The following is an 11,583-nucleotide window of genomic DNA, read 5'->3' as shown; positions in this document are numbered from 1 at the left end:
CAGTTTGGAAAAAAGGAGAAATCTCCTGTGCGCGCTTGGCACTGTCTTCCTTTCTGCTTGGTACTGAACTGAGTAGGTTGAAATGCGTGTTGCTTGTAGAGGCGGGGTTAGATCCAAACTGCATGGACCCTTTTTTTCATCACTCAGTAGGACTCCGGGGCGTGCCCACAAAAAAAAGAGGGGGCGTGCGCGTCCCCATGCAAGTGTCTTCGCCCTATGTGCCATTCATTTTAAGCGCAGCATCACACATATAGAGATAAGAGCTGCCAGAAGCAACCAGATTGCGCTGAATTGAACCATCCAGTAGGTTTTTTTTTTTTTAGGAACAGAAGAACTTGGACCTGTCTGCTCATTTTAGTTATTTTATTACTACCTGTTTCTGAAGATGGAGCGAAAAATCCCCGATTTCTCTGGCACCTGGGAGATGAAAAGCTCGGAAAACTTTGAGGAGCTCCTTAAAGCATTGGGTAAGTGATGATAGTGATGCTCTCTGACCTGCAGAATGCCCCTGTGTCACAAAGAACTCTTTTTTTAACGCACTGAGTCATATTGCCCTAAGGATCTTTGCAAAACCAGGGATCATCTTGTTGAGCATGGTTGGGGTTGGGTGGTGGTGGTGGTGGTGAGGGGGGTTCTTTGTCATTTTGTAAAAACCAAAAACTCAAAGCTTGGGCCCCCACCCTTTTCTCTCTCTCCCATCTCCCCTTTTGGTCTCCCGTTGCAAACACAATGGAGACAAACGGCGGCACATCTGTCTGTGTCTAAATTATCTGAGTGCGCGTGACTACTGAGGACCGTTATGACACAATACAGTAGGGCAGACAGTATGGCATCATTATGAAAAATGTCAGTCAGGGAGAGGAACAAACACCTGCTGCCAGGGCCGGACCTAAACTGCAAAAGGTCCTAAAATAACCCCTAAGCTCTTTTTATTGTTGTACTTTTGTGGTCTGGATTTACTACAACTGGCTTTTACACTTAATTAGCAAAGTCATGCAATGACAATAACCAATATTAAAAGGTGAAATAATAATAAAAAAAAACTCTATACCAACCGAAATAATTGTGTGAAGCATTAAGAAGGTCTCTTAGCAGACCATAATTTCATTTTATTACTTGCTATGCATTGTGACAATCAATAAAAACCTGCACTAACAGAGCTACCCAGTAGGACAATTTAAACAGGACAGATAATCTCTGTGAAGTTAAGAGTAGGTTTAAAAAATATACTTATTTAACCACAAATGCATCCCAATAAATTAGAATGTAAAAATTATATTCTATTATATCAAATAGGTTATTATTTCAGGAATTCAATCAAAAAAAGTGAAACTTTTCTGAAGGATAAGGATGTACTTTTATTGCCCTTTAAAATATTCACTAGGTTAATTGAAGTTCTTTGCAATCACAATCACAAAGAACTAATGTAATAAGGTATACAAACTTTATTTATTTATTTTGTATTTTTTTTACACACAGATTGGTTTAAGTGTTTATTTCTGATCATTTCAATGATAGTGGCTAGCTAAAGCCCTAGATCTTATTCCTCAAAGAAAAATAATATTTCGTAACAAGGAGAAAAAGGAGTTATTTGCAATAAAGAAAGCGTGGGCTTTTATCTCAAGTTTGCTGTTAAAGAAGTCTGTTGCTAACACTGTTGAATCCACACATAATAATGGCAAGTTAATTGGAAGGAAAACGTGAAAAAAAAGACAAGTAACATGAATTACTGCAGCTTGTTAAGGATTATGAAACAAACTTTATTACATTTTTTGGAATACATTCACTAAATTAGAAAATGCCAAAATTGTATTATTTGGACAAAGTACAAAAGCCACTGAGAAGTTCCTTATATTACTGATAGTCAATGGAGGGAAGTTTTCTTGTTTTTTTTCTAATATATTGTGTCTTGGCAAGCTAAAGCAAGCAGTATACTCAGTCTGGTTCCCCTGTAGTGTTAGGGAATATCTGCTCTGTAAAAATTAAAAATAAAAAGACAATGGGTTGTTTCCCCTTTTGCATAAATGACTTTATTTTTTCAGATTAAAGGCACATTAGACCAAATCAACAATGTTTGTAGCAACAGTTATAAACAAAAAGGTATAAAGTGTGAAATATAGAAGATAATGTGTAGAAACAGAAACAAGACAATGTGACGTTATGAAGAACAAAAAAATCCCATACAGTGTGAGAGAAAGTGTATAAATGTTGCTGCAAGCTCATAAAAGCCACAACCACACGAAGACAGCTTTTACTGGTCTGCTTCCAAACACGTAACACCGTCTTTCATCAGATACAGGCAACAGAAATGATTTAATAGGCTTTAAATCATGACTCTGCTGCAAGAACTTAGTATGAATGCAGCTGCTTCTTTCGTCAACATGTCCTTTGTGATTATAAGTTCCCAGAGATCGAAAAGTTTGCGTCTGCATCGGAGCAGCCCATCACGCTGTTGTTTTCCAATAATTTTTTTTTTTTTTGGATGACACACCTGGAATCCACGTCACAGAGTCAGAGAGATATGATCACAGCCAACAAGGCTGCTCTTCACACAACGCTTTCTCAGACACACTTGTTTTAATCCACAGCACATGGAAGTCACTGAAATACCTGTCAGAGGCCCCTACTGTCCAGAGCTAACACTCATTACGCAGGAGAATTCCAGTTGAAGCAATTAGAGAGCAGTATTGGCTCCAGGAACCCCTTGTGTTGGTCTCCATCACTGTGTGTGTATGCGTTTGAGAGGAGGAGGAAGTGGGCTCTAACAAAGGGAGGGATGGCGATATAATTAGGTTGCATGGTGCGCAACAGTCAGAGGTCAGAGTTTTTTTTTGTTCGAACTCTTTGCAAAAGTCTTGAGTCTTTCCTTGTTTGATTCTTATATCAAAGGGGCGAAATTTAAGCGCTGTTCTCATTTATTGGCAGTTCTTCAAGATTTCTAAAGCCCTTCTTGACTTTGTCCAAGACCTCAATTTTAGAGGTAGTTTGATTAAGCATTATACTCAGAACCCTCTTATCTCCACAAATAACCAATTTAGTGTCCACACATGTATAATTTCTAAACGACTCTTCATGGGTTGTTACCAGCAATCTTTAAGTGTAAAATAGCAGAAGATAAAGCTTTATAGCATAATAAATTGTACTTCATACACCAACATGAATATTCAAACACCTTGAATATGGGAGATGATTAATTGGAAGCTAATGAATCTGCTTAGTCTTTACTTATTTATTCAGAGCAATATGTCTTTTATTGTTGCTAATGAAGTTAAAATAGTTTATAGACCAAACTATAAGTTCTGGATCCTTCACAATCCCTAATTTTAGGAACACTCTACACAATATTTGGTCTCAGTTAGCTAGTAGTATTTGACTGAGATAAAGGATTTTTGAAAAAAACCCATTATTTAGGAACCCTTTAAAAACTGTAAACTATCAAAACAACAATAATAAAAAAACCTGTTGCATTCACTTCCAAAAAGACAACAGCAGAAACTCCACAATCATCTCCACATGACGGCCTGTGCTCTCTATGGCCCCTAGTTTCATTGGAGACTTTTCACAGCTGGACGAAGCCTGTCACCAACTACCCTCTATCCATATCCATCCTCTCTTCCTTGACTCACTCTTTCTCTCCTCTGTTTGCCCAAATGCTTCCTCTGCACTTTGACCTCTGACCCTGACTGACTGTCTGTCTGTGTGTGTTCTGTGTTCAGGTTTGCCTTTTGGTCCCTTGCCTGTAGACAGGAAGGGTTAAGGTCCTCTTTTTGCAGAAGCATCCAAGCCTTTTTTCCTGTTCCCAACAAATGTTTCCCACTAATTTTGCAATAAAACAATTAACAAATAATAAAAAAAAAAAAAACAGTAACCGGAGCTCAGAGAAAGCTTATCGATAAATGCATTTAATAGCTGTAAAAAGCTTACCATAAACCAAAAACTGACTGTGTTTTGAATAATGTTATTATTTAGATATCTTTATATTTAATTTTAAATAATCAATTCAAATAAAAGACAACAATAAAACAATTAACATAAAGATGATATCAAGTAATATAGAACAAAGAAAAAAGAGATTATCTGATTTAATCTTTGTGTGTTGTGTATTATTTCTATAATTAATATCTAATAAAAAAATTATAATCAATATCTAATGAAATATAAAATGGTAATAATAAATCTTGGAATTTTGAATTTTACAAATATATTCACAGTTCAATGCTTAGCTATTGTGACAACAGTATTAATAAACTTAATCCAAATATGTTTGCTGCGTGAGTAAACCCATTTTGCCTAATTATTTCTTTTTTGTATTGATAACTAAATCAAATTTTCACACAGTGCAATTTGAATTTCATTAATCTCCACAACTCCACTCTGATGATACCCTGCACTGCAATGTTTAGCCTATACACACTGCATACAAACTGCTGGACCCACTGATGCACACTCAGTGACTTAGCATTTCTAGGCGTGTATATTTACACTCAGTGACAGGTGGGAATGTGTGTGAGGTGTGGAATTCAACTTGACGGAGCATACACACTTCCCTTCGCACTTGTACAGAGATCTTGACGCACAGACCCTCTTCCCCTCGGCTGTCTGAACCCGACTCACCCTCCACCACCTCTTCTTCTTCCTCCTCAGCAGTCTGCACTCCTTATCTGCAAACATTTATGCTTGTTTAACACATTCTGCATCAGTTAACATTGAATAAGACAAAATAATTATTTCAGCCTGCTCAGATATGTGACCCTGTGATCGATAACTTACTGAACAAACACAGCAGCTGACATCTATTAATGAGGTTTTGTCATCATCCCTCTCTGGTTACTGGAACGAGAAAAGAAAAGGATATTGTGGACTGCAGAAAGTGAAAATCCCCATTTGAGCCTGGGTGTATTTAGTCTGTGGGTGCATGTTTGCATATGTTCAGAGATGATGAAGTCTGGGTGGAACGCAGATGTGTGGACTTGCTATTTTTCATTACCTCATTGTTTCCCCAGAATCATTGTGGGAAAGAGCTATGTGATTTTGAGTTTGCTCTTTTCCTCCTGGGGGTAAAACAGATTGTCTTTGAACCTGAATAGTGCCTTTTTTCACATTTGTCAAACACATCATATTTTATACGTTTGGACAAACAATAAAAAAGTTGTGTAATTGTTTTTAATTCAAACTCAAGAGATGGGGTGAGGAGAAGGTTCTGGTTAAGTGCAATCAATTGCTTTGTTTGGGGAAATCAGGGTCTGACAACATATTGTCACATAAAAACACATTGACCCTAAACTAATATGAAACAATGTAGTGGCAACATCACGAGGAGGGAAAGCATTTTTTAGGCAGGGGTAGGAAAGCTGGTCAGACTTGAAGGGCAGATGGATGGAGCTTAAAGGAAGGAGGTCAACCCTGGAGGAAGTGATGGTTTAGGATATAAAATACTTCAACATGGATAGGAGGCCCACCTTCCAGCAGAGTAACCCCAAACGTACAGCAATAGCTCCTTTCACTTCCCATTTTTGTATGATTTGTTATGATCTGTCACATACAACACAAATACAATGCAATTAAGTCTGAAGTCCTAAATCAACAAAATGTCAAAAAACATCAAAGCGACGTTAAAACTTTGTCAAAGTACTAAAAAAATGTCAGCACTCAGAACGTCAGACCCAGAATTCAGGAAGACAGACTGAAGTGATTTATAAAAAGAATACATTAACTGCTCTGGGATCTGTGGCTTGTCAGCTTTGACTAGATGACTGGAATCTCTGTAGAGGGAAAAACACAGGTTAGTGACCACATAACGGTGAACAATCAAGAGCATGTGAGTCACTAACCTGGTTCTAAGTTCAGTCTGAGCCCAGAGGAAGGAGTGGAATCCAGCTGGATGATTTCTCCACAGCATTGGGCAGAAGCCATCCAGAGAGTTCCAGGAGTTAAAGCCAAAGGTGGTGCAGAGCAGATAAACGAGTAGAAGCCAGCAAATAAGGAACAGCAGGAGTATCCAGAAGGAGAATCAAAACCTAATGTCATTAGGAAGCAGAACTCTAGGCCAGAAGATAAGAGATCCAAAGAGGTACCGGCGGGAAATCCAAGCTGGGGTTGGGAAACAGTTCCAAGCTCATTAGCAGGCAGAATCCAATTGAAGTCCGCAGACAGGTCAGGCAAACAGATCAGAACAGGGGCAGGCAGGCTCACAGGTCCAGGAGCATAAACTAGTCAGGATCAGGCAAGAATAAGCACACTGGGGTATGCTAGAAACTCTCACCTACAGCTTGACTAATCTGGCACTCATGGCTGGGACAAAGCAGTTTAAATAGGAGGAACAGGTGGATCTAATGAGTGATAATGAAAAGTTTGCTGAGCTAAGCAGGTGGACGGAATGAACAAATAATGCAGTCATCAGTGCCAAGATCATGACCAAAAATGTGTGCTAATCTTAGAATTACAGAATTACAGAAACAAGACTGTGCTCAAAACTGTTCTCAGACTTCATATTGTCATATTTTTTGTCATATCTTTTCTTATTTCAGGGGTGAATGTCATGCTACGTAAGATTGCAGTGAAAGCCGCTTCGAAGCCGCTGGTAGAAATCTCGCAGGATGGGGAGACGCTGTCCATCAAAACATCCACCACAGTCCGCACAACGAACATCACATTCACTGTGGGGCAGGAGTTCAACGAGTCAACAGTGGACGGGCGCCCATGCACAGTAAGCATACCACAGCCAAAGGGTCATTCCTAAATGATAACAGTTGTTCTAAAACCAAACATTGAGATTAAAGGGAGATATGTGTGTAATGGAGAGGGAGAAGTTTACATAATATAAATCTCTTTAATTTGAGTTTTTATCATAATAAAACTAATAGCACAGCTTTACTCCTCCTTTGCTCTCTGATGGGCTATCAAGATACTCTTTCAACATCCCATCGTCTTTCCACTTGATCCACCCCTCTTGGCCTTTCTCATCCTCTGTCCCTCCCTAACTCTCCCCGGGACTCTCCCCGTTCCCCCTGCATGGCCTCTGTGTGGCCGTCTCCAAAGCAAACACATTCAGCGAGCCAGGACTTCACTGCATCGCGGCTTATCACTTCCAAGCGATCAGCGTCCAGCATATTTTTTTCTGTTCCTACATTAGATAGTCTCTCATGGGTTCCCTTCTCTGTGCATTACAATCAATCAGGCTGTGCATGGCGTGTAACCATCTATAATGTGTCCTCCTTTGTTTTTGTTTTTTTTAATACATTTAGAGTTTACCTGTTTGGGAAACAGACAGCAAAATCAGCTGTGAGCAGACTCTGCAGAAAGAAGGGCCCAAGACATCCTGGACCCGAGAGATCACCAGTGACGGCAAGCTGATCCTGGTAAAACATAAGCTAAGGCACTTTGCAAAAGTTTGTGTACACTGTGATTTTTTTCATCTCCTGTCATTCCACAACCCCAAACTTTATTGTGTTTTATTATAATTTAATGGGAAGGGAAAGTTTGAAAACCTTTTGTGGTTCGCAGTTGCAACTGCAACTCTTTTGGGATATATTTCTATGAGCCTAAAACGTCCAGAGACTGTTTTTGCTTTTTACCCTTCCTTCTTGCAGATTACCTCAGGTTCAGTCAAACCGTGATCGTTTTTTTAAAGTGTGCTAATGCTTTATGCTTTTGCTACAGGTCTGTATTTCCTTTGGGCAATTTTAACACATGAATATATTTTGGTCAGAAACCGTTCCGGTGCATCTTGTAGTTTAGAATCTCTGTCTCAAGTCTTTTTCAGCCCCATATTGTCCTGTGCTTTAGCTTCATCTATCTTCCATTTTAACTCTGACCAGGTTTCTTACCACTGCTAAAAAAAAAAAAAACAGTACAGCCACTACTTTTTGGTGAGAAACATTTTCCATGTAGGTCAAAAGAGTAATCTATTTTCTTTTCAAACTCAATGATATTTTCCACATAATCACCGCGTCCATTCAACAGCTTTATCATTAAACTAAACTTCTTATGACTTTCTTGACAAAAATGCTTTATTCTTGCCACTGTTTCATAAGGGTTGTGCAGTGTGCAACGAATAGCTATCACATAATGTGCTGGGACGTGGACTAATTGCAGTCTATTTACAATAGGTGGTGAGGCAGTGAGTAAAAAAAATTTATTGTTTTTTAACTCACTGTAATAAAAATTGCCCCAAAAAAGGAAGAATTCATTATTACTCTTAAACAATGACATTACAAATTAACCTGTCTCTCCTTTTAATGATTCATAACTTCAATCAGACTTTACTTAATTGTACTTATTGAAGCCTATAACAAAAACTGTTGGGGTTACATATTGAAAAAAAAAAAAAAAAAAAAACCTTTGGGACCCTTGCTTTGTTCTGTTAATGACTCAAGGTCTTTTCCCAGTTTCTGTTAAGCATTTTTATTAAACCATATTGAAAAATGTTCTACTGTGGTGGTTCTTAGAGGTATTGTGGAGGATTTTCTTAAATGTTTCAAAAGACCCGCCTCTCCACTTGCCAAAAACTTGCACAAGCCCATTTCTTTGAGTGCATGCTCTGTTTACAAGTTGTTATTCTCATAGCTCATACAAGCTTACTATGCACAAACATCGGCCCTAACCCCTAAATCCCTCAATCACTATATAGAATGGAGACTTTATAGTAGATAGCCAACGGGAAGAGCACATAGGAGATTAATTTACGTAAACATATCACCAGAATATTGACAATTAGGAAGACCACTTATTGAGATGATCCACCCGGAAATAACAGATAGTCCTCTATACCTTTAAATGACTGGTGTCAAGTCAGTAGTCTCAATGAATGAATGAATATTAGCATTATTGCCAAACAGTAATTTAATTAAAGAATATCTGTGCAATGTCAAAATCTATCCAAGGTTTGACTAATCAAAGTATTTTAAGGACCTTTTCCATGGGTTCTACTTTGGCCACCATCCCTACGCTTAGTCTATTCTGCAGCCTTAAGCATTACTGCTATACTGGCTTTCTATGAAGTCATAATTCTGCAAAAAGTGCACATGCACAACAAATACTCAGATTATTGGTTTTATTTAAAACAAACATACGTGAACTGCTCTTAATGTGCACTTTGAATGTTCTATGCATGTAGATGTAATAACAGGAGCCTCCCAATAATTGAGCCGCTGTGCTCATGGCTTGCTTTTTATGCACCTATAGATTCTCTCCTACTCGCATGAGGATCTGTTTCTGTTTGCTCATCTCAGCTTTTGTCACTTTAAGGGAGGAACCAACCTGAGAAAGTAAACTTGCCTCTTGAAACATTACTGTTTTGTTCTAATAAAGGTTAGTAACGTTAGCAAAGTATAATCAGGCATCTATTATCATAGGAAAAATATGTTGAAATGAATTACACAAATAAAAAGTCAAAGTTACTTGAAGGCTTTAGGAGGGTTAAATATGTGCAAAAAGTGTGGAGGATGCTTCTATGTGGAATGTGGGCTGGTTAATATCCCAACCCACATGATAAATCCATCACGCCCTCACAATGACTGAACCACAGCTGATCTGCTTTATGAGGGGAAAAGTGGCCAGACAAGCAAATGTTCATCATTCCATGACTGCTTCTTTAGTCTATTGGGAATGTTGCAAATCAATCCAAGTCTGTTTAGCCTGCCCAGGATTTGACAACATGCTCCGAAATCTTGCAAGTCTGTCAAAACAGCGAGTCTTACAAAAAGGCTCCAGCAGAAAATACACAAGATAGTCTAGGAGAGTAAAGACCCTTATTTTATTAATAATGCAGTTTATTATAAGTTCAACTTTTAAAGTGCAACATCTCCTAGTAAATAGTTTAACAAATTTAAAATAAAAAATATATATATTTATGGACAAATACTTGATGAGGGCTGGCATTTATCTTTTCTCTCATTTCTCTTCTCTATTGTGCAGATATTTATATATCTAAAGGAAACATATTCCAGGACATCACAACTTTTTTCAATTTTTATGCTTTTTTGGTACTATATAAACTCTTTATATATTGTCTGTCGATTTTTTATCTTTAATGGCATCTTGCTTTAACTCTTTGTTCTCTATATAAGCTACCAGGAGCACCTTTGCATAAATTTGATCAGCATGAAAAGTTGAAGGTTGATCATTAACGCTGTCCTTTCTTTTTTTTCAGACCATGAGGGCAGATGATGTGGTCTGCACCAGAGTCTACGAACGACAATGAGCAAGAGCACTTCTCACTTTTTCAATCCTCTCTTCTCTTTTACTGGTCACTCCTTTCTGTGCATTGGGAGACACAAATATGAAGACTTATTCCAGTTAACCTGTTAGTTCTACCATATATTAATGTGCCGATTGTGTTTAGCATGTCACATTTAAAGCCTGAGCTTCTGTTTTTATTTTCCTTGTATGTTATCCAATCTGAGCAGCTTAATTTTTAGACATGAACTTGTTTGTTACATCGACGTGCTAAATTGCAGCTCACACATATGTTGTCTGTACCTCTGTGTAATTGATAGTTGCACTGCTGCAGGAGGAGGTGAGATATAAGACTATATTTTTTAGATGTGTAAACCAATCCACAAGCGCTTCCTGTATTAGGTCAGTTTTAAACTCTGTCTTCTCTGTTCCTCTACATTGCCCCCACACCCCATCCCAACTAATTTTTCTTTGTATTTATAACTATAACGATTTTTACATTATGTCTCTTTTTTCTATGAAATGATAATAAAACACTTTTCTTGTAAAAATAAAAAAAAAAACATAAACCACCTTGACATCAGCTCTTTGGCTCTCCTGTGCAGAAAAAAAGCTATAAAAAAGCAGAACAGCATTTAACTGGCTATTATTTTGTGTTTTGTAAGAGTGTAGCTGCAGACTGTGTGCATAATAAATGCCTCCATCTTATTTTAGGCTTTCGGTCAGCTGTCTGCAACCAGAATAACTTGTCTGCCCCCTCCTTCTTCATATTCTCCGTACATCTTTCCTCCTGTTTACCCTTAAGTCTGTTTTTAATGCCTTTGTTTCCTACCAACTGCTCTCTTGTAGCCTTTTCTGCACCTACACAACTGCATTGTATTTGTATTTTTTTTTATTTTGTTTGGCATCAGAAACATTATTTTTTACAACAGTCAATAAACATTTAACAAGACAATTGCAAAATACAGCCTGTCTTTCAGACAAAGTCGACCTTTATTTCTTTATGCTTTTTGGCTCAGGGGCCTGTCCCATTTAAAATTTACCAAATGGAGCAAGTTTTCAAAGATTTAAAATGATTATTACAACAATTAGAAAAACAACTGTGAAGGGCAAAAAGAGCTGCACAAGGCTCTATTATAGGGAAACATGAGAAAGTTCAAGGGGTACAAACACGTTTGCAATAATTTCACATTTGGATCCAGCAGATCAGTTTGGAAACTTGGAGAAAAAAAAACAGGGAGATAGAAATAAAGCAGTTAGTGTGTGTTAAACCCTTAAATTAGTCTTGTAAATGTAACCAGTTTAAGCAATCCTACCCTAAGAGTCGAAGAATTTGTTTGATTTTAAAAGTTTCACATCTGAACACACTGGATACTGTTTTTCCAACAAATATGACATATTTCAGTA

The 11,583-nt window shown here is 37.8% G+C and overlaps 1 protein-coding gene across 1 annotated transcript; it reads left to right on the top strand.

Annotated features, from left to right (window-relative positions):
* The first annotated feature begins 224 nt into the window (after positions 1-224).
* On the top strand, positions 225-10,739 carry LOC107088770 (cellular retinoic acid-binding protein 2-like). Its single transcript, XM_015381141.1, has 4 exons — positions 225-467; positions 6,528-6,706; positions 7,245-7,358; positions 10,151-10,739. Exons 1-4 carry the CDS (start codon positions 386-388, stop codon positions 10,199-10,201), a joined length of 426 nt encoding a protein of 141 aa, XP_015236627.1. The 5' UTR covers positions 225-385; the 3' UTR covers positions 10,202-10,739.
* Positions 10,740-11,583: the final 844 nt, after the last annotated feature.

Source organism: Cyprinodon variegatus, unplaced genomic scaffold (assembly GCF_000732505.1).
Source record: "Cyprinodon variegatus isolate N-32 unplaced genomic scaffold, C_variegatus-1.0 Scaffold229, whole genome shotgun sequence".
In the NCBI taxonomy this organism is placed as follows: Eukaryota; Metazoa; Chordata; class Actinopteri; order Cyprinodontiformes; family Cyprinodontidae; genus Cyprinodon; species Cyprinodon variegatus.
Note: the sequence above shows the minus strand (reverse complement) of the source record. Positions and strands in the feature narration are given on the sequence as shown.